The sequence below is a fragment of the Myotis davidii genome, unplaced genomic scaffold, assembly GCF_000327345.1.
Source record: "Myotis davidii unplaced genomic scaffold, ASM32734v1 scaffold227, whole genome shotgun sequence".
Taxonomy (NCBI): domain Eukaryota; kingdom Metazoa; phylum Chordata; class Mammalia; order Chiroptera; family Vespertilionidae; genus Myotis; species Myotis davidii.
Genome location: NW_006298519.1, coordinates 945,029 through 968,921, shown reverse-complemented (window position 1 = coordinate 968,921; position 23,893 = coordinate 945,029). Strand labels below are relative to the sequence as shown.

The 23,893-nt window shown below is 44.2% G+C and overlaps 1 protein-coding gene across 3 annotated transcripts in view; it reads right to left on the bottom strand.

Moving 5' to 3' along the window:
* Window positions 1-7,398: 7,398 nt before the first annotated feature.
* Window positions 7,399-23,893, bottom strand: part of DYRK1A (dual specificity tyrosine-(Y)-phosphorylation regulated kinase 1A) — a 132,562-nt gene continuing 116,067 nt past the window's right edge. For all 3 annotated transcript variants that reach the window (XM_006774133.2, XM_015570718.1, XM_015570719.1), the window contains exons 9-12: window positions 22,369-22,509; window positions 17,553-17,859; window positions 16,973-17,097; window positions 7,399-10,634 (exon numbers count right to left, since the gene is read on the bottom strand). In XM_006774133.2, coding sequence (XP_006774196.1) covers window positions 10,014-10,634; window positions 16,973-17,097; window positions 17,553-17,859; window positions 22,369-22,509 — 1,194 coding nt within the window. In that variant the 3' untranslated portion in view covers window positions 7,399-10,013. The remainder of the gene's footprint in view (window positions 10,635-16,972; window positions 17,098-17,552; window positions 17,860-22,368; window positions 22,510-23,893) is intronic.

Below are 23,893 nucleotides of genomic sequence, written 5' to 3'. Positions count from 1 at the left end.
ATGTTAGATCTGCTCCTTACCTATTTTTCTTGCCAGGGCCTGCTGCAGCCTCAAATGGGGAAACATAAGTAGCAGCAGCAAAGAGGACACAAGCTGGAATGGTTCAGGAAGACAAAGACGGGCTTCCCTGATAATCACTAAACCATAACGAAACTCATTTCTTCTTCCATTGTTTCCCTTGGCTCAGAGTCCCACGGGGCCTCCCTCTCTCAGTGCAGAGGCCTGGCCGGGCCCTGTCACAGGAAAAGGCCTGAGTGGCCACGCACCTGGATGGAGTGACACTCGGTGCTGGAGTTGGGGGACAGATGGGAGAGACGAGAGGGGAGACTGTCCGTGGATGCCATTGGGGGAAGCAGTCCCGTAAGGGGTTACCGGCTGTGTCACACCACCTTGGGGGCAGCACTGGGAAGAGTCGGAGCCGGGAAAGGAGTCACAGGCCCTGGGAGGCAGAGGGGCAGCTATTACCACGGGAGAAGGGATGGGGCAGAGAAGCCGCTTCAGAGGAGAGGACAGAACAGCACGACCCCGTCCTGACCCTGCGGAGCCTCCTAGCAGCTATTTTAGTTCCTTATGAAAGTCAGAGATAGGCCTGTTCAACATTTCCAAGGTCAGGAAAGGCCTGCCACGCAAAGCCCTTTAGGCAAAGCCCTTTAGGCGCCCTACGTGTGGTCCCCGAGGACAGTCATTCTTCAGCGACCCCGCCCACCTGCCCATGTTAATTGAGTCAATTGACATTTGCCTCCCCCATCACCACCTGTAGGGGCACAGCTGGGACGATCATCAGCTGTAGATGGTGCCGTGTGACCTCAACGTCAAGGTCAGCCTGCAGGGCTGGAGAGAGGCCTACAAGCAGCGGAGACTGTCCCTGGTCGGCGCGTCATCTTGAACAAGTTGCTTAAACACTCGTTTTCTCAAGTGTAAAGTGAGGGGTAGGTCAGTGACTCCCAATCTTTACCGTCCATGTGAATTACCCGGGTGCCTTGTTCTAATTCGGACTCTAAGTGTGTCGGGCCCGGCCTGAGATTCGCTCCCAGGGGATGCTGATGTCACAGGACCCGACTCCACTGAGCGGCGAGGGGCTAGATGACCTCTTTCCTCTTGTATCGAAAACGCCATCTCATTCACCACCCTTTGCCTCCGTAAGGACCGAAATCCTGCCGTCCCCGCGTCCTCGCCTCCAATCCATTCGTTTGTCTCAAATGCCGTGACAGCTCCACTTAGACGCCCTGTAAGCCCTTAACACCCCAAGTTGTAAACCGAAAGCACGACTCATGGCAGCCTGCTGTCCCTTTAACGTCCCCAACCCCAACAAACAGCGCTGCCGCCGCCAAGAAGCTCCAGCAACAAGCAGGAGGACGCCCGCCCTCCACTCGCAGCCCTCCCGCCATCCAGTCAGTTCCCAAGATCTTCCTAACTGGCGCTGGGCTCTGTCCGCTTACAGAGCGACACGGGCAAGGCCGCTCCACTGCTCATTCCACCAGGCCTCGAACTCACAGCTTCCTTCTCCTAGATTCTCGCATGTCCCCGCCGCCGGGATAACCCCTCACCCATTAAACAGGAGCGTGAACCAATTCCTCAGGGAAACTCTCCCCAACCCCTGGGTCAGAACAGGGCCCCTGGTCGCAGCCGGCTCTGAGACACTTGGCTTATTTGGGGTTATTCACCCCGTCTGTGCTCATGCTTGTTGGTGGCAACCTTAGGACACAGCTACGTGCCTTGCACACGACAGGTGTTATTTCTGCCTTAGTCCTCATGTCAGCTGCCAACACCCCCACCCCTAAAACTTTTCACTTTGAAATTTCTTTTCCAGGATTCTCACCGACTGCTTAGATTTGGAGTGTCTCCTGCAGGGAGCAGGGGGTATATTTCAAGTTCACTGTTTTAATCCGACAAGTAGAGCACGCTGCCAGGTGGCTTCTTGGATCTAGTCCCCGCTAGTCCCCCGCTCCCGGGAAAACAAGGCAGAGCTCGCATCTGCCGAGCAGCCTGAGCTGGGGAGGCCACAGCAAGTGGAGGCGCATGGGGAGGAGCCGCCTGAGCTGGGGAGGCCACAGCAAGCGGAGGCCATTGGGAAGCCTCGCGGGACGCGCTCCTGAGTTTTCTGGACGACAGAGGTGGTCATTGCCACTACCCGACAAGGCAGATGCTGCACGTAGCGCGAGCCTGGGTGAGAGCCGTGCTGGCAGCAGAAGGGATGCGGATGGAAGAGGGGTGCTAGGTGTGTGTGAAGGGGGTAACCGGGTCCTGGTGTGGTGCGAGCCTGGGTGAGAGCCGTGCTGGCAGCACAGGTGCTAGGACTTAAGTGACTGTAAGCACGCTGTATCTACGAGTGATCCTAGCCACGAGCCACCCCAAGGGGCCTCTCCCAGAGGTGTGTCGGCTGGGACTCCACTGGCCAAGCCCGCCCTGCCAGAGCCACATCCAGAGAACAAAGGGCAGGGGGAGGCCATGGTTGGGGAGAGGCATGAAGACGCCCAATTTATTCACAACCACAAGGCTGTCTGTGCAGTTGGTGTTTTGGAGCGTGGGGAGCGCTGCCTCCCCAGAGAATTTCCTCTCTCAGGTGGACACTGCACCGCATGACTAGATGCGCTGTTTCCATCTTCACCAGCCAAAGCCACAGGCCACCGCATGCAGATGCTCCTGTGAGGAACACCAGTCACCCACAGGTGAACGCAAAGAAAAGGACTTTCTGTCCTAAGAGGTTTCTGTCCTTCTCTTGTGCAAGGAAGGGAGGTCACCTTAGGAATGGAGAGAAAGGGGGTCACATGGAGGGACCCCAAGCTGATGGATGTACAGGGTCCCCTAACATATCAACAAAGCGAATTAAATAAAAACAAAACCCATCTGCAGCTGGCCCCTTAACAGCTTTTAAACATGGGGTATAACCTATGAAGTTGTGAAAGCTCCCCGCTGTATCACTGCTTAAGACCTCAAGAACTGATTTCCACTTACTCTCCTTCCTCCCTGATCTAAGTCAAACCTCTGGAGGCTCAAAACACAGCAGACGGGCCGCGGGGCGGTGGGGGCCCTGGCCACAGGATGCCCAGACCCAATGGCAGTGCGGTCAGAGCAGGCTCCCTTCCCGTCACCCCTCCAACAGCCTCCGTGAAGTTGCAGAGAAAAATGCAACTGAAAAACCATCCTCTCTAGAACATTTACATACCACACAGCACATCAAAGCAAAGGGAACTACGAAGCACACACCTCCAAGTTCTAAAATAGACGCAGGCACTGCGCACAGCAAAACCCAGTACTAGTGTTAACACCCAGTTGGACTCCAGAAATAAAAGTAGACTAGGAAACAATCCGTTAAATCATTCACGAACACAGTACTCACCAGTTCCCCACCACGCCGGTCAGATTCGTACAGAATCCATGCTGTGGACTCGGGCTCTCTTCACTTACACCTCCTGCCTGTGCCAGGTCCTCATGCCAGGACCCCAGTGAGAGCTGCATAAGACCCCCAGGTGGATACTAGTTATTCCTCTGGGACAAAAAGATGAGGGTAAGTTGCCAGGATATGAGGAAGGATTTGGACCCAATTCTGGGGTTGGAAACCGCAGGCACTGCGTGGCAGGGCCTCACACCAGTGGACAATACCCCAGAGACGCCCCCACTATTCTCATGGAAGACCTCTGAGATTTGGGAAATCACCTAACAAGTGCCATTCACGGGACATCTGAGAGCTACTGACAGGATGTCACATCCACACACTTCTAAAGATGACAAAAAGCAAGCAAACTGTGAGCCTCATATACTTGCACTTGGTAATTTCTGCCTTTCTTGGAGGCCTGTTTTAGAACACTGTGATGCCATGCGAGTTGTGAGTTGTAATTATTTAACTACATACAGAAACGGCAATAGAGCACTCAGAAACGCGCATACACTGTCAGGCGAGCCACACGCTCCTCCGGCCTCCTGAGCTGTGCCAGCTGCAGGCGCAGCCTCCCATGAGGCGCTTCTCAGCCACAGGCGCCCGGGCCCCACTCACAACTCCGGTCAAAAATCCGTGTGACCGGCCCACCTGTGACTAAATCTGCAGGTGAGTCTGCTGCGTAGCAGAGTGGAAAACTCCTGTTTGATTGATGATGCTGATGCAACCGTTTAAGATCACCTGGAGTTCACCAAAACCGCCTGTTTGTAGGTCTTGCTTTCCGAGTTGCTGGGCAACGAAAGCGGGGCTGAAGTGAGCACCCCACCCTCCTCAGCTGTCCTGGCCTCGCAGCAGGCCAGCTCGCTCGAGATGTGCGTGAGAGGGCCTCTCTCCTCAGGGTCACTACTTCCCTGCATGATGCTAAGATCGTAGAAACAGCCATTTTCATTCCAGAGACTGAGAAGCCGTCCTCTGCTGCGGCACCAGACGCGGTGTATCTATGAGCCGTTCCCCAGTCCGCCACCCGGGCTCTCTCTGAACCAACTCAGCCTTTCCTGCCGGGGAAGCTGCCCTCGGGCCCAGCCCCCTCCTGCCTGGTGGTCAGGCCCGGCCCCGGGCTTTCCCTGGCCCTGAACCTCCCATTTACTGCAGTCGCAGCTAAAGAACGCAGGCAATGGCAGTGACTAATGAGTTAACACCCGGAACAAACCCTTCAAGAAAAGCCCCCAAAATTCCAAAGGTAGCAACTTCCAAAAACTTAATTAGAAAGATAACCAAATAAACTGTGGTCCAATGACAAAATATTTTATTAAAACCTGCACAGCCGTGCTGTGCTACGACCCAAAAAACCTCGAGGATCTTTCGGGAGCTGAATGCACTGTTGCGGACGGCATCCCACTGGCACCAGGACCGGGCCACCCCACCATCTGCACCACTTCCTCTTCCTGCAGCAAAAACATGGCCACATTCCCGGCCTTTTTTAGCCAACAGGACTCCTGTCCCATCGCTCTGCCCTTCAGCCAGGTGAGGCTGGCAGTGGCACCTGATGGCAGTACAAGGAAGCAAGTCCATGGCACAATGTGCACGCAGGCCGGCCCTGACATCCATACGTGCAATTCCCAACCCTCTATAACGCCTTCTGTAAGTCCTCATCAAGGACATACGGGGGCGGGGGAGGAGAGAGAGAAACCCGAAACCCATATATGATCCCAAGTGGGAATCGAACCAGTAACCTTTCTGTGCACAGGATGACGCTCAACCAAGCCACTCCAACCAGACTCCAACTTAATAAATGGACTTCCCTCAAGATGGGAAATTACCGAAAACCACTGTTTTGGGGTAACAACACAGGAGCTAGAGAAGCCAGCTGTATATTGTAACCTGGGGGGTACCCAATGCTCAGTTGTTATTTATGTGTTTAAATCAGTGTTTTCACTGGAGAAGTACCTTCCTGCCTTTGAAGAAAATCTAAGGTAGGAAACTGGAAAAAATTAGCAATGAATGGAGATTGCAGAGTGTGTTCTTCAGAAAGTTAGAGTAGTTCTAAATATTTCTTTAATGTCGTGCACCTTAGATAGTCACTTTAACAAAAATAACCACCAACAAGCCTGTTCTGTTTTAATCCTCACCTGAGGACATGCTTAGAGGGAGTAACAAACATCAATTGGTAGGTTGTCGTCAGTATGCTCCCTGACTTGTGCCTTGGCCGGGAATCGAACCAGTAACCTTTCTGTGCACAGGATGACGCTCAACCAAGCCACTCCAACCAGACTCCAACTTAATAAATGGACTTCCCTCAAGATGGGAAATTACCGAAAACCACTGTTTTGGGGTAACAACACAGGAGCTAGAGAAGCCAGCTGTATATTGTAACCTGGGGGGTACCCAATGCTCAGTTGTTATTTATGTGTTTAAATCAGTGTTTTCACTGGAGAAGTACCTTCCTGCCTTTGAAGAAAATCTAAGGTAGGAAACTGGAAAAAATTAGCAATGACAAATACCTGTGCTCTCCGAGTTCAGGTGAATATTACCCAGCACAGCCATGATACCAGAAACACCCTGGTTCTTTATCACTTCTTGCCACGGGCAGCTGACATCTGGGACCTTGGCTGTTCGTAACGCCAGAGAAAGACAAACACACAAGCCAGCGGACCACTTACCTCATTGTCTCTTCCACAGAAAGTGTGCAGTGCGTTCAACACAGCGCCACGCAAAAGTGACCAGTCCAGGGGGCAAGCGGCTGACGTCCAGGGAGTCCCAGTGGACGCACTGCCGGGACCACTATGCATGGAGAGGGATGACAAGAATGAGATCAGCGGTCTTCTCAGAGTCTTTCTTGCTCTTTGTACTAAAACTTGAGGCAGGTCCTCCCTCCTGGAAACACGTCTAGAGGAGCCGTGGTTGGGAAACGAGGACTTCTGCTCTCCTCCTCCTGGCAGCGAAGTCTCCCAGGGCCAGTCCCTACCATCCCCGGCAGGTTCTAAGAAATCTGAATGTGGCCTCAGGACCCCAGGCAGTTTCACCCAATCTTAACCTCAAAACTTCACTTTTTTCATTTATGGCACTAAGAGCAAGTTCTGTATCTAAAATGAACATAAATTAATATAAAATGAGGTCTGAACTTGTACTCCAAAAGGAAACGGGGTACTAGCCTAGAAGAAATCTGGCATTTGCCATCTCACCTGTGAATATTATTTCCTTATACAACTTGTGACAATAAGTTTAACAACACGGGTCCTAGAAAACAGGGCACAGTGGCAAACCTAGTGGTCGTTCGGTGGGCTCACAGAACGACTGCAACCTGAATCACCTTTTACTCATAGTTCTAAATTCATTAAATAAAAGCCTAGGTTGGTGGAGTGCCAGGTCGTGTGCAATATGCCACTTACCTAGGTAAACTGCTCAGACCCTAAGAAAGAGCTAAAGGGAGTTTCTTCTTCCATGTGGTCAGTGTAAGAGTCGTATGCAGACAACCTCAAGTTTACGGGTAACATTCAACTGTGTGAGTTTTTGCCTTCTGAAAGCCACCTTAATATACACGTATGCAGGGTAACTTATAGGAAGAGAAGACACTGGGTGAGAAATTCATTCATTGCAGCAGGATTCAACACTCTGTACACGAAAGCTCGTGACGCGCCCAGACGGGGGTCGGGGAAGAGGGCCGCTAGGGTTTGTATGCCTGTTGCTTCCAAGCAGGTCGCAGCCTGTCAGAGACATCACCTCGCGCTCACATCCATCCTAAACACGAGACTCTCAGCACTGTGCATCCGAGAGAAACCGTGAACAACGTCACCGTTCGTATAAAAAAACCGGCTTTAAAAATAAAAACGATCCATTAAACCTCCAATCTTTCTGAGATTTTTGAAGCCTAGGTCGATGTAACTCTTCTCCTCTTTGCACGTGACTGAACCAATACTCATGTACCGACCAGACCATTACCTGGACCAGGTGAGCTGCATAGGAAGATTTTACTCTGTTCACATTGTTCTGAAATTAATTTTAAAAAAGTATAGTAAAGAGTCTGAGGACAAATTATTCAACTGTTTATCATACATAAGACCGCATGACTATAATACAAAGGGGATTCTTTTCATTTAACGTTACAATATACACAGCAAGTCCGGACCAGATCTTACAATCTGCACACAGGTATTTAACCTTTTCCATGCTGTTTATGTTTACAATGCACAGAAGTCCTGTAACCAAACCGTGTAGGAAAGCACACAAAACTGGACTGTAACGTAACACAGTGTGCAGAAGCATTGGGTTGTATGACTTCCTTTATGTAAGTAGCGGTTTAAAAACTGCTTTCGTTTTTTGGTGCTTTTTAAGATGTGGCAACCAGCACAGAAAAAAATGACCTGACCCATATGGTATCATTACCTTATATTCCTAAACAGCAGTAACTACTGAGTTCCTTTTGATATTGCTATACTCAAGATGATATCCTTTTATTCACTGTAAACCTTTATGAACTACCAAGTTCAAAAATCATCCACAGGCTTGACATTTAATTACAAAATAAATATGGATTTCCTGATTAACAACAAAAAAATTTTGTGTGGTGTATAAAAACGGATTATTTCCATGTTTCCATTCACATTCACATAGTTTTCAGCCTTTCTTTTATCGCTGTTTACATATAAAAACCTGCTTTTGTTCAGAAAAAGGTTGACCTAGTCAGCCACATGGAATTGACCAGTAAGAAGTGGTGTGGTGTTCTGCTGAGTTGTTTAGAACAGGGTTATCGGCAGAGGTAGATTACTGCTTCTTTTCTAGGCTTCTTTTGATCCTGGACAGGTAAATTACTCATCTTCATTCTCCCGATTCAACCGCTCAAAGGTATAACACTCTACAAGTGGTCAATTTAAAATGGAAACACAAATTTAGCAACTGCCAGCCTGTGCTACATTAAGGCAGCATAATCTCGGAACTAGGCACCTGCCCACACCAGCCTGCTCGCTGCAGGTCATGTGCGGGGCCTCGCTTCACTCATGCTCTTATTTGGACCTGTTGGTGCAACCAAGGTCTTGCTCTCAAGCTTACGTGTAGGTCAATCAGGAATACAAGAATCAACTGCTGGCTCCACAGCTTCTGGATCCAGTGTCCCTTCCCTTCCGAAGCCTGAACACATTTAGAATGTAACAGGTGTTGTAGTCTTGAGTTAGATGTCAATCTATTATGTTCAGTACACAGATTGCTGTAAATGTATTGGCTATGGGTTCAACAGTTCCAGTTTTGTTTAAGCAATAGTACAGCCATAATTTTCAACTGACATTTAAAAATGGTCTAGTTACACCTTGTGTCAAAGTGCAGAACTGCTACATTATTGGTTACAGACATCTATGTGCTATAAAAACAGCTTTGGTACAATAAATTATCAAAAAAGAAAATAAATTTTTGTAAAATTCACAGCATAATTGTGAGGCAAAAAAGCAGTCACATAAAATTCTGCATTTTTTAAAAAATGTTCAGGATGAACAGAAGACATCTTTGTGCAGAAGAAATGGTGGAGATACCACGTGCCAAGAAAAAGCAAAAGAAAAGTAAAAAGCAGGAAGGGACACAGCTGTAGCTATTTCCATCAGAGCAAACCACTACCTCTGTGACCTTCAACCAATAAGTCAGCTTTATGACACACGCAAAGTGACCTTGCAATACCTTACAATTAGTGGGTCACAAAAGTCTATTTTAAAAGAAAGGCCTCTTGAATTACCCATTCTCTGTGTTTTCAGCATTAAGGACTGTCTGCAAAAGCATGTCCAAAGTGATTGCATCTGAAATGGTAGGCTCTTCTAATTTCGAGTCCAAATCCATAAGGCCAAAGGTTATCCCAAAGACCACCACTCAGACCTCCCCAGGACTGGCCGCGACTGACCCGTTGATTGCTTCTCAGTGCACCTTGGTTGGGAGACCAGTCACGTTCCGTTACTCTCTTACTGTGGCCTCTCCAACAGGAGACCCACAGGATCCCATGTAATTGCTGCTTTGCTCCTCAGTAGGTTCAGACAGGAGAGTTCTGATCCCCGCCACTTAGCATGCTTACTGTGCCTTACACACTCCAATACCACCGTCCCTTCCATACAGCTGAAGGTGATGTTTGTGTGAGCTGGAGGTCCCTCTTCCTGACAGAACTGCATATCCGTGCCCAAATGTGTTTAGAGGACTTAAAAACCCAAATTCCCCACCCCCACCCAAAACAAAACAAAAACCCAAAAAAGGGGGAAAAAACACCCTCATGGGGCCCTTTATGCAAATTAGGTGCAGTGCCTTTTTATTTTAAAATTAGTTGGCAAATGACCAAGACCAACATCTGAACATTAACTTTTGTGGAATAGAAAGACAAAAAAACCCACTACGACTGGGATGTGGCAAGTTAAAAAGGGGGAGGCAAAAAGAGGACACCTCTGAGCTATCCATGAAGATGGGTTTGGACATGGCTCTTTTAAAAACTTCATCGTCCCTTTGCAATCTTTTCAAGTTAAAAAAAAAGTCAGCTTTGCCCTCTTGTAGCAGTTCAGTGTGTTAATCTCCTTCTGATTCAAGCAGCTTTGCACTTTGTTTTTTTTTTGTTTTTTTGGAAAAAAACACCACTTCTATAAAAACACACAAGAAACAAACTCAAGTTTCAATTTAGTCACGAGCTAGCTACAGGACTCTGTTGCACACAAACTCCTGTCATGGGGGACTCTTCTCTATCAGCCCCTTGCCTCATTGTCAGAGGTCCTTCAGTCATGTAATGTGCAGGACCTGTATTAGCAGAAAATTGGTATGTTTGATGTCCAGCTATGCCAGTCTCTTGGCGGGGATTGGAGTAGACGGTTAAATTAACGTCCATAGCTCCGTTCTGTCCAAAGTCCAAGGTATTAGCAGCCACTGGGCGATTCTGGTAGGCCTGATTGCCTTGATTACCAGTAGAGGAGGAAGATGTAGAGGAAGAAGTAGTTGAGGAAGACAGAGATGTCATGGAGTGGTGACTATGGCCAACCTCCATAGAATCCTGGGTAGAGGAGCTATTCGTTGGAGAATTGTAGACCCTTGGCCTGGTCCGGTTACCCAAGGCTTGTTGTCCATGGTGGTGGTGGTGGTGATGGTGGTGGTGGTGGTGATGGGAACTGTTTCCATGGTGATGATGCAATGCATTCTGTTGAGGGGCTACATGAAAGGTTGTTTCTTGAACAGGATGAGTTTCGACAGTGACCTGTGTAGGAGCTTCAGTGCCTGACCAACCAAGGGGAGCAGGAAATTGCTGACGCACCTGTAAGAATAGACGTTTGGATTTATACAGAGTAATGTTTCAAAGTTTTAATCTTCAGTCAAAAGCTACAACACTAGCATTTACATCAACTAGAGAGGAAGGTTTTGAAACTTATGTTAGTTCTATAATGCAAAATCCCAAACACGTTCAAGAGTGCAAAATATTTTATTATGAAAGCTACAATTTTTAGCAAGTTATACCCATAAATAGACTCATGTATTTCACACGCCACTTATTTTTCCTTGGAAGTACCGTCTATACCAAGGACAAGTAAATTTTTTTCTGGAAAAATAGCTAAGTAAATATTTGAGAAAGTCCAAAAGGAATTCTTTACTTTCCCCCTAAAGCCCTTCTCTCCATCCTTCTGTTCCAATACAAGCACTACTGTCCAATCAGCCGCTCAACCACTCCTCCATCCAAACCAACACAATACTGTTGACACTACCTTCAAATTAGATCCCAAACCTGGACACTTTGCTCCTTCTCCATCCCAGGCCACTATCATCTCTTGCCTAAAATTATACAACAGCCTCCTCGATCAACTTCCACCTTCCATCCTTGCCTTTTTCCAATCTTTTCTCCAAAAAGCCAAAAGAATAATCTTTTTAAAAACACAAATCCAAATTAGGCAAAGAAAGGAAATAAAAGGCATTCAAATTGGAAAGGATGGTATAAAACTATCACTATTTGTAAATGACATATACAGAAAATCCTAGACATAAAAAACTGTTAGAATAAACAAATTCAGTAAACATATTCAGTAAGAATAAAAAAATCAATACAGAAAAATATGTTGCGTTTCTATACACTAATAATGAATTATCAGAGAAATAAAGAAAATAATCCTATTTATAACTGCATCTAAAAGAATAAAATAGCCCTGGCCAGGTAGTTCAGTTGGTTAGAGGTTGCAGGTTCGATCCCCAGTCAGAGTACATACGAGTCGTAACCAACCACGAATGCATAAATAAGTAGAACAACAAATCAATGTTTCTCCTCTCTCTCTCTCTCTCTCTCTCTCTCAAATCAATCAATCAATAATAATTTTTAAAATAAGCATTACACTCCTTGATTTCAAAATAAATTATAAAGATATAGTAATTAAAACAGTATGGTAATGGCAATACAAAAAGATACATAGTTCAATGAAACAGAGCCTAGATATAAACCCATGCAATTAATCTATGACAAAGGAGCCCAGAATAAACAATAAGGAAAGGACAGTGTCTTCAATAAATGGTGCTAAGAAAACTGGACAGCCACATGTAAGACAATGAACTTCAACCACTACTGACATCATACACAAAAATTAACTCAAAATGATTAAGACTTGAATAAAAGACCTGAAACCATTAACTCCTCCAGAAGAAAACAGGGAGAAGCAACTTGAAACAAGGTCTTGGCGACGATTTCTTTAATCTGACACCAAAAAGTACCAGCAACAAAAGCAAAAATAAATAAGTGGGCCTACATCAAATTGAAAGGCTTCGGCACAGCAAAAGAAGCCATGAACAAAAATGAAACAAAACCTATCAATCAGGAAAAAATATTTGCACATCATATATCTGAAAGGGGTTATTATCCAAAATATATTAGAAAATAAACAAACAAAAATCTCACAACTTAATAGTAAAATGACAAAACGAAAAAATCCACAACAATCTGATGAAAAAACAATGGGTGGAAAATCTGAATTGACATTTTCTAAAAAGGATATACAAATAGCCATCAGGTAACTGAAAAGATGCTCAGCATCATCAATCATCAAAGAAATGCTAATCAGAACCAAAATGAGATATCACTTCACACAAATAATAATCAGAATGGCTATGATTTCAAAACAAAACAAAACAAAAAACAAGCGTTGGCGAGAACGTGGAGAAAAGAGAACCCACATGCACTGTTGGTGAGACTGTAACTGGTGCAGCCACTATGAAAAGCAGTATAGAAATTCCTAAAAAATTAAAAATAGAACTACCAGCCTGGCCAGTGTGGCTCAGTTGGTTGGGTGTCTTCCTGTACACTGAAAGGTTGCTGGTTCAAGTCCCAGTTGGGGCACATGCCTGGGTTGTGGACTCAATCCCTGGTGGGGAGCATGCAGGAGGCAGCCAACTGATCTCTCTCTCTCTCTCTCTCTCTCTCTCTCTCTCTCTCTCTCTCCCTCAGTCCCTGGTGGGGGGCGTGCAGGAGGCAGCCAACTGATATTTCTCTCTTTCTCTCTCTCTCTCTCTCTCTCTCTCGCTCTCTCTCTCTCTCTCTCTCTCTGCCCCTCTCCCTTTCCTCTCTCTCCCAAAAGTCAATAAACTATTATTTTTTAAGAAATAAAAATAAAATAATATGGTCCAGCAATCCCACTTGTGGGTATTTATCCAAAGAAAACAAAAACACTAACTCAAAAAGATACATGCATTCCCATGGTTACTGTAGCATTATTTGCAATAACCAAGATACAGAAACAATCTAAGTGTCCATTAATGATGAATGGATAAAGAAATTGTGGTGTATATAAAATGGAATAGTATTTAGCCATTAAAAATGAGGTTTTTGCCTTTTGCAACAGCATGGATGGACCTCAACAGTATTATGCTTAGTGAAATAAGCCAGGCAAAGAAAGGTAAATACTACCTGATCTCTCTTGTATGTGGAATCTTTAAAAAAGAAAAAACAACAAACAACAAAAACCCTCACAACATTCATATATATAGAAAGACTGGTGGTGGCCAGAGGCGGGGGGTGGGGAAGATTGGTGAAGGGAGCCGGAAGATAAAAAGAAAAATGCAGTTAATATAAAAGCACAATCCTAATCACTTTACTACAGTGGGCCTTGACTTATGAGTGTCCCGACTAAAGAGTTTTTTGAGATACCAGCTGACTCTCAGCCAATTTTTTGCATTGAGTTGATAGAGTAATTTGAGTTAACGAGCTCCTTAACAAGCTCGGTCTCGGAAGGAATTAAACTCGTAAGTCAAGGCCCCACTGTATTTAAAATCTTTTAATGACTTCTCATTGCACTTAGAAACTAAATAACAAAATAATCTAAAATTCACCCGATGGTCTGCACAAATCGGGCCAATGCTCATTTCTCCAACCTTTCCCTCTAGCCATGCTTCCTCCCGCTGCCTGGGTTCCACCGCACAGGGTCTTCCTTCTACTCTTCTACCGGGTTAAGGTCTTTCACATGTCACAGGGCATCTGTACGTCCTGTTCCCTCTGCCTAGGATGCTCTGATTCCTAATTTCTGCTTGGATGCTTCTTCATCTTCATTTCAGTTCCAGAGTCTTCCCTGACTACTCTGGCTAATGCTGCGCCAACTCCTGTGGCAGAGACTGCTAGTTGTCCACAAAAAAGCTACTCTTCTTCTTGAGCACATGGCTGCACTACACTTCCCAGCCGCTCCTGTATGGCCATGTGACTCAGCTGTACTCAATGGAATGTACATAAAAGTTTCTATGTCAGGACAGGACATGGCCCACAAAATACCTCCCCAAGTCCTTCTGTCTGCTGAATGCTGCAAACAACTAGGCCTTAGGGAATGAAGGAGCCACACAATGGTAGGAGCCCAGGACACAAGGAGAGAGCCATGTCACTAAGTGGAATACCTACTCTGGACTGTTACATAAAAAAGAAACTTCATATTCTAAGCTATCATGTATTGGGGGTCTACTGCTATCCATCTGGCCTAGTTGAATTAATACATCCCACCCAACAAATAGCCATTTTCTATTACACTAGAGGCCTGGTGCAGGAAATTAGTGCACTCAGGGGGAAGGGGGTGTCCCTCAGCCCACCCTGCGCCCTCTCACAGTCCAGGAGCTCTGTGGGGAGCGGGCCTAAGCCATCAGTTGGACACCCTTAGCGCTGCCATGGGAGGCGAAAGAGGCTCCCCCCACCGCCGCTCTGCTCACCAGCCCAGCTTCCCAAAGGGGGTGCGCACTGACCACCAGGGGGCAGCTCCTGCATTGAGCATCTGCCCCCTGGTGGTCAGTGCGTGTCACAGTGACTCGTCATTCCGCTGTTAGGCCGAAACCAGCTTTCCGACATCTCCTGAGGGGTCCCAGATTGCAACAGGGCGCAGGCCAGGCCAAGGATCCCAACCAATGCACAATTGGGGCCAGGGAAGGATGTGGGAGGTTGGCCAGCTGGGGAGGGTCTGTGGGAGGGCTCCAGGGTGTGTCCGGTCCATCTGGCTCAGTCCAGATGGGCCAGACCCCAGCAGTAAGCTAACCTACCAATCAGAGCATCTGCCCCCTGGTGGTCAGTGCACATCATAGTGAGCAGTTCAGTGGCCTCAGCATATCATTAACATATTAAATTTTGATTGGTTGAATGGCCAACTGGACGACCGGACACTTAGTGTATTAGGCTTTTATTATATAGGGTTACCCTGCCTTATCTTTGTTTTAACAGCCAATGGTATCTTCACTTTCTATTCCTTTTGTTAATGTTGCTTATTTACTGTATCACTATAAGCTCCAGGAAGGCAAAGCTTGTCTCTATGCCAGCAACTGGCACAGATCAGTAAGTATTCACTCAACAAAGTGGTCTGAGAACCAAAATTCAAAAACACAATCGAAAACAATCCAGTAGAAAAAGAGGCAGAAAGTCCTCAGAAAATACTAACGGTTCATAAACTATGAAGCTACTAAAATTAATTCATAAGAAGAAATAAGCAAAATAAAACTATACTTCAATAGCATTTTTCATGTCAGACTGATCCAAAGGTGATCACACTGACTGTTTCTCCAAACTCTGTTCGTGGGAAACGAAACTGGCAAAACTATAGAGAGGGCAATTTGGCAACAGCTATTAAAATTAAAAATCACACTACTCTCTGACCCATCAATCTCACGCCTAGGAACTTATATCACAAACTGAGTATGTGTGGGATGACATGTGTGACTTATTTATTACAGCATAATTTGTAGTGGTAAAAAAGAAAAGCTGACAATAAGCTAACTGTCCATTAACAGAGGACTGCAGAGGTGACTTATGGAATATCTAAGCAACAAAATACTGTGAGACTATTTTTTTTCTAAAGAAAAAGCTATGTACTGATATTAAAATATCTCTAAAAATATATTAAACAAATATGTAAAACATGTTAAGAAAAAAAGATGTGAAACTGTATCAGATACAAAGATTAGGTGAAATGCATATATATTTTGTTTGCATATGCATGAAATATCTCAAAAAAAAACAAATAATAACATAAATTAGAAATTGAGGGTCTACAGGACATAAAAGGGAAGACTTCACTGAATCCCCTTTTATATTACTTATTTTAACCATGTGAATATATCAACTATTCAAAAACTACATAAGAAAGGATTTGAGGCCCAGCACAGGGTGGCCAGTGCTAAGGAACAGTAGCAACTGCACATCTGATGTGCGTGGTCTTCCCCGTGGCATTCAGGAGCCCAGTCACAAGAATGGGGGGTGAAAGTCAACAACTTCAGTGTTACTTCACTCAAATGACACACTGGTCTCTCATTACAAAGTACCATAACAACAGTGTTCAGTGATTTAATTTATTATTTTACAAAGCAAGGTTACCACCACCATATGCTTCACCTCAATTTTTTAAAAAGTTATTACTTAAGTGAGATTCTCTTCAACAGGTTTAAAACCTAAAAGGAAAAAAACACAAAAAAACAAAACAATGTGGAGTTGAAATCAAACTACAAACTGATTCAGAACACAGGACTACTGGTGCTGAGAGATCACAGGTGGGGCCCAGCCAGCGTGGCTCAGTGGTTGAGCATCAACCTATGAACCAGGAGGTCACGGTTCCATTCCTGGTCAGGACACATGCCTGGGTTGTGGGCTCGCTCCCCAGTGTGGGGTGTGCAGGAGGCAACCCATCAATGCTTCTCTCTCATCATTGATGTTTCTCTCTCCCTCCCTCCCTGGGATCAATAAAAATACATTTTAAAAAAAGGAGTTCCTTTCAACAGTGTTTAAAAAAAAAAATCACATGCGGGGCAGAGTGTAGTGATTAAGACAGTGACCTAGGGAGTCACTTAATCCAGGAAGTCTCAGTTCCCAATGTAAAATGAAAATCCTCACTGCATAAAGCTGAAAATTTTGCTGTAGCAAATGAGATAAAGATGGAACAAAAAGCAAAACAAGAGACATTTTCAGCAATGGCTAGTGTGTACGCCATAAATGTTAACTATTCATAAACGAGGGGGGACTGGATGTGCTTCTTCAGTTATAATTCTTTATGGAGGAAGCTATGAACCTTTCGAGAACATGACATTCACTCTACAGGCACTCAGCACCCAATACCACTAGGCCTGAGTGTGGCAGGAGACATGCACCAGGTGGGGAGAGCTCACCTGGGGACTGTGTGTCTCACAGTCCATGGCCTGCACGGCGGCTGAGAAGTGCCCGCCACTGTGCCGATGCTGGTGCGTGGGGTCCGACCTGGCTCTCCCACTGTTGCTTGTCCCCGATGACCCACCTAAAGTATTGCAACACAAAACAACTGTGAGTATAAAGTCAGTTTTGTTCAAGTTTATCGTCTAAAACTGTAACGTTAAAATTGAAAGTGTGTCACACACAAAAATCTGCATTAAGAGAAAGTCACCGGATTCCTGATTCAGTTCTTATACATCAATCAACCCTGAACTACAACAGATCAAGACGGTTTCGCTAGGGGAAGTTGAAGCATGTGGACAAAGTATTTCCATTTAAAAAACAATTTAAAATTTTGGTTAATAAGGAGTTTTGTTTCCAGCTACCACGCAGAACTTATTACATGTGGGAAGGGGACATTTTTACTAACTGCAATGACTAGACGTAGGTGAAATGAAGCCTCCCCACCCGTGAACAAATGCCTGAGAACACTTTCAAAGAACCCCGCCAGGTAAAAAGACAGCAAACGTTCTGAAGCCTCGTCTGCGCCCGAGGACAGACCTGAGCTTGACGAAGTACTGGAGGTGGTGCCCGAAGACTGGGACTGCTCCATCGCAGGGCTCGTGGACACACTGTTACTTGTGTTTGTACCTTCATCAGCTGTTTTCTTGAAAAAACTGTGCTGCAGGGCATAGTAAGGTTGAATTCGTGTTTTGGGGTCATAATCAAGCATCCTTAAAATGAGGTCTTTGAACTTCAAGTAGTCAGCTACCGTATGACCCGACTCCCCAGCACGACGCCCACCAGGTCCTCCTGTTTCTACTCCAAGAATATTGTGAAGTTTGCGGGTTCCTGGTGGTTTATACTCCTAAAGAGAAGAAAGACAAAAAGGCTTTCTCTAAGTTTGATGGGATATGTAAACGTCTACTTAATTTCAAATATGCTAAAATATATTACAGATTGAGGCCTTTATTGAAATCTCTTTAGATTTACAGTTAAGTCCTCTAATGTTTTTTCACATGTTATTATTCCAAATGCACTGTGGTTAGAAAATTTCAAAATAATCTTGAGACCAAAAATTACTATAAAGACCATCTTGTAATACTTTAAGCAATAAAAAAAAAAAAGACCATCTAGGCCTGGGTCAACAACTATATAACTATGACCTCGTCCAGGGCCTGTCTTTGTACAGCCTCAGGTATGGTTTTTATCTTTTTAAAGGTTGTAAAAACAAACAAACAAAAAAACACAAATAAGGACACACAACGGAAACCCACAAAGCCTACACATCACCATCTCGTCCCTCAGGAAGGAGGCATGTGGGCCGTGCTCCAGCCCAGAGGTCTGAACCTCCTCTCTGCCCACGCACCCGGCAACCTGGGTGCACTCCCTGCAGTGGCAGTGGTTCCAGCTGTGGCGACTGCACCGCGTGCACTCCAAGTAAATGATCATGGTCTACCCTACCTGCTCATGTTTAGATAAAGAAACTAAAAGCACATCTTACTTAAGCCCTTTAGAGAATGTTTAATAATGAACTACCTTGACATGTGTTGAGGTTTCCTGCAAACTCAATTTTTAATAGATAATAGTATAACCCCTGAAATATCTAGGAATACTGAATTTATTAAAAATAAAAATCACTGGATTTTGGCTTCTAGTTACAATGTAGAAATCTGCAAAAGACCACCGCTCTCACTCTAAAACAGCCGTGGGCCGGATCCGGCCCGTTTGAAATGAATAAGACTAAAAAAAAAAAAAAAAAGACCGTACCCTTTTATGTAATGATGTTTACTTTGAATTTTTATATTAGTTCACACAAACACTCCATCCATGCTTTTGTTCCGGCCCTCCAGTCCAGTTTAAGAACCCATTGTGGCCCTCGAGTCAAAAAGTTTGCCCACCCCTGCTCTAAAAGCAAAAACAAGCCTGGCAGGTAAGCCACAAAAAGCATTGCTTTTTAAAAATCCATCAGAGAGCTGAGGGCTAAAGAAACCAGAATTAAGTACACTAGACTATGCACAGCTCTTCCTAAGAGAAGCAGGGAAGGGCACCTGCCATAGGTCTGGGTAAGGAGAATTCAACCCAGCTCTGAAGTGACTTCTAACAGCTGCATGTGAACAGGCCTGGGGATGAGAGCAGCATGGATCCAAAGAGGCAGGAGCCCTACTAGGACCCCCAGGGCACTGTTAAGTCTTGGGGCAGAGCAGCGAGATGAACACAGATGGCCTGAGGCACAGGTAGAAGGGGCTGCTGGTAGGCAAAATGAAGAGAGAGTACTCGGCCTCCACAAGCACTACTTAAAAACTATATAGAAAGTGGAGACTAGACTCCAAGTCAAGCAAACAAAGCCCCCATGCAACTGGAGCCCCACTCGCTGTAGACATTTGAAATGATAAAACTCTGGCATACTGTTTACAAAGGTAAACACACATATTCCCTATAACTTGGCAATAATTCTACTTCTAGGTAGTGACCCCACAAAAATGAAAACATATATATAAAAGATTTATACAAGAATGTTACCAGTAGCCTTATTAATAATATCCCAAAATGGAAATAGACCAAACATCCATCAACAGGCAAATATAGATATTACAGTATTTCCATTCAATGAAATACTAGGAAGCAATAAAATAACTCCTGAGACACACAATATGAGCAAATCTCCAAAAGCAATGTTTGTAAAGTGAAAGAAACAAAATAATAAATACTATGGAGTTCCAGTTATAGAAATTTTGCCTGTGAATGGGCAAAACTGGCCTTTGATGATAGAAATCAGAAAGCAGGGGTGAGATGAGAGAAAGGGGGCATGAGGAAACTTCTGGGGCAGCAGAAATAAAGGGCTGTGCAAAAGTAGGCTTACAGTTGTTCATATGGAAAAATACATACAAGTTATGATTATAATAATAGCTTTATTAACTCAGAAGACAGTTACAATGCAACTGCAAACCTACTTTTGCCCACCTGTGTCTTATTTTAGGCAGCAGATACCGTATCTACACTAATAAAAGAGAAACATGTAAATTGGTGTCACTCCACTATGCCCACCAGCCAATCAGAGTGACTAGTCAAATTAACCCAACAAAGATGGTGGCTAATTTGCATAAGCAGGCGCAGAGTGAAGACTGAAGACTGAAGAGGCTTGGCTTCTCCACTGCGGCCAGAGGGGAAAAGCCAAGCCTCACTGCGGCCGGACCAAAGGCCTGGGTTCCGGGTGCAGGAGGAAAACTGGTGCCAGCAGCCAGGGGAAGGAAGGCCTATTGCATCAATCTCTTCGTGCAATGGGCCTCTAGTCCTATATAATAAAAGGCTAATATGCAAATTGACCAACAGCGGAACAACTGATCACTGTGATGCCCACTGACCACCAGGAGGCAGTCGCTCAACTCAAGAGCTGCCCCCTGGTGGTCAGTGCACTCCCCCTGTGGGAGCTGGGTTCATGGCTGGCAAGTGCAGCAGCGGTGGCAGGAGCCTCTCCCACCTCCGTGGCAGCAGTGGGCCTAAGTTGTCAGCTGGGCATCCCCCAAGGGCTCCCGGACTGCGAGAAGGGGCAGGCCAGGCTGAGGGATTCCCCCCACACCCTTCAGTGCACTGGGCCTCTAGTACATAAAGATTAAAACTCAACAAATAAAACACTTAAAATGCATCTAATTGTATAAAAATTATACTTAAAAAAAAACATTTATAGTCTAATTCTTCATCCTCCTACCCCACCAAAGGAAAAAAGAAATATATAGTAGGTATGGATTTCATTACTAGGAAGCTAAAATGGGCTCATGAAACATAATGAGAAATTAAAAGTAAAAATAAAATCACTTATGGTTAAAATTCCTGTACATCCTTCATAATGTAACCATTAGGCTGTACATTTGTGGGGGGTTGGTTTGTGTCATTTTTTTTAACGAAATTTATGTCTATTCAAAGAGAAATAGTCACTTTATACTTTTAAAAATTAAGTTTCTTAAGTTGGTTACTACTTGTGGCTACGGGAAAACTCATAAAAAGGTAGGTAAATATAGGTTAAAATACTTTTTAGTGACTTATCTTATTTAGAAAAAGAACAAAAATAGCATAAGGAAAAAGACAACTTCACAATAGAGAAAGAAAGAGTAGCCTGCAGAGAGAGATAAAACATAAAGTGGGTTCCATGTCCTCCATGTAATGAAAATCAACTGGAAAGGGCTGCCGTGGATGCTGGTGAAGCTGAGGAGGATTCCCAGGCTGTGTTTTGGTTCAGTGGGAAAGGGGCCATGACGGACAAGCTATGTGATCAAAGGGAAAAGGACTCGGGATGTTCGTTTGGTATTTTCCATCCCTTCCTTATGGGGAGTAGGCATAAATTAGCTGTTGGATATTGCAGTGCCTGGATCTTAGAGAATATGGCAGAATGCAAAAAGTTAAATATCAGTTGTGAAAGATACAATTACATATAGATTCTTAAATATTCTAAAAAAAAATCACTTGATATTAAAAGTGAAGGCTCCATAGCTACATGAAGGTGGATTAAAGCCAACAATAATCTTCAGTTCCCTGGGAATGGCACGTGGTGGCAGCGTCACTAAAATGCAAGGGCAAAATAAAAACTAGAGCAAAAAATAAAATCTCTTAAATGTTAGAAAGGCAAAACTACACTCACAAGGTGTCTGTTATATATCACACACAATCACATATTTAACAATTATATTCATTTTGTAATAAAACAAGCTAGATTACAAAATACATGAATATTTTCAGATATATAAAACAAGATAAATCACTCTAATTAAACAGTTTGGGCATCTGAAAAAAAGCACTCAAATAAAATAAAAAAATCACTGAAACAAACCTAGTGTTTCAAAACTTCACTTTTAAAGATTTTAGAGATGTGAAATTCCTGTTATCCATGTCATCAAGCTAGGAATATAAAACCAATCAAAGAACCATCTAGTCAGTTCATATTCTTGTCACACATTGCTTAAGTAAAAAATCTTTTTCTTCCATCTAAACGGAAAAAAAAAGCCATTTACTGCAATTATGACTGCCACTGTTCACAGCTGCAGTACTATTAACTGTGAATTTACTATAAACCCAAGTTGTGAGAAACAAAGGTCCAACTTATTGATTCTACTGCTGAAACAAGCCCTGGTGCCTGACCAGCTGCCCAAAGGCAGACATCCAGTTGTCATAATGAAGTCTCAGAGAGAACTCTGACCACTAAGCAAGCACTGGTCCCTAGAGTTCAGGTCAAACTATACCCAGCTTTTGAAAAAGTTATATACTAAGTTACTGAAACTGTTAACTCTAACACTGATTTCAAATAAATATAAAATGAGCTATTAAAGGACAGCTCCAGTGAAAGAAATAACAAAGGCTCAAAAAAAATGTGTCCCTGTTTTACCCGTTTTCCATCTTTGGTCTTCTTTAAGTTCCAAGTGCCATCTGGCAACTTCTCAAAGAACTTTCTTGCTTTTGGTGCTTGATCAAGAATATGAGCAGGTGGAATACCCAGAACTTCCACTATTTTGTTCATCTGATCTACCTGTATTAAAAATAAAAATAAAAACACCTGTAATTTCTATGGCAGTACATCCTACTTCTCATCAATTCGTTCATTCACTCATAAATTGTAACTAAATAAGTTGAGCATCTCCTGTGTGCCACGCACACCTCTAGGCAATGAGTATACAATAATGAACAAAAGAGATAAAAGTCCCTGCCCTCCCTGGAGCCCAACATTTCAGAGGGAAGGGCAAACAAAGAAATAAATACATATGCCTGTGGTATGTCAGGTGGTCATGGATACGAAGTAGAAAAAAGGGCTGGAGGGAGTGTTAGAAGTTTAAGTTTTTAGAGTTTTAGTTAAATAACCATAAAAAAATTGCAGGGGCTTAATACAGTGTGGATCTAATAAACTCTTTTTTAAGTGCAGATTCATTCAAATAATGAGTCTACTATATGCTAAAAACCATGCTCAGTTGAATACAGTAGTAAACAAAACAGACAAAACTCCCTACCAGAGTTTGTATTACAGGGGGAGAGAACACCAATAGAAGAATACTAAGTATATTATGTCGGATGCCAATGAGGAACTATGGGGAAAAGGAAGAGGGGATGAGGAGTGAGAAAGGGCAGCACAACTCAAAACACGGTGTCATGAAAGGTGCCATGAAGATGGAGCCACGCGAGCACAGACCCAAAAGCAGTGCAGGAGGCAGCCGAGTGCTTTCTGGAGGAAGCACTTCAGGCCCAGGGCAAAGGCAAAGGCCCTGCTATGGGCCTGGGACTACTGCTTCCAAGGAACCAGACAAGGGTGTGTGCTGGGGCAGAAAAAGGGAGGGGAGATGACGAGGAGGAACAGGTGGGAGAGAGGACACAAGTCAGAGGAAGGAAGGGGGGCAAGGACTCCGGCGTTTACAATGGTGAGATGGAAGCCACTCAAGTTTCAGGTGGCCCTGATACTGTTTAAGCCATGAAAAGATACCAATTTACAGTAATATTATTTATATTAAAACAAAAAGAAACATACACTATGGCAGTTACTGCCAAACAGTAGCTCTACCTATTTATTAACAGTTGTATAACCCAGTACCAATCATTAAATCTCACTGATCTTTCTTTTCTCATTCATAATGAATGGATTGATCAAAGATGCAATGGTTAACTTTTCTTTAAAAATTAAAAAACACAGGGTTTTTTTTAAGGAGGCAGATTATTATTTTTAAAATTAAATTTATTGGGGTGACATCCTATCTAAATAAAAGACAAAAATGGTAATTGGCGTACGACCAATACCCTTTTCATTGGCTAATCAGGGCTATATGCAAATTAACTGCCAACTAAGACTGGCAGTTAACTGCCAACAAGATGGCGGTTAATTTGCATATGTAGGCACAATGCAGGGAGGCGAAAGGGAAAGCAGGAAG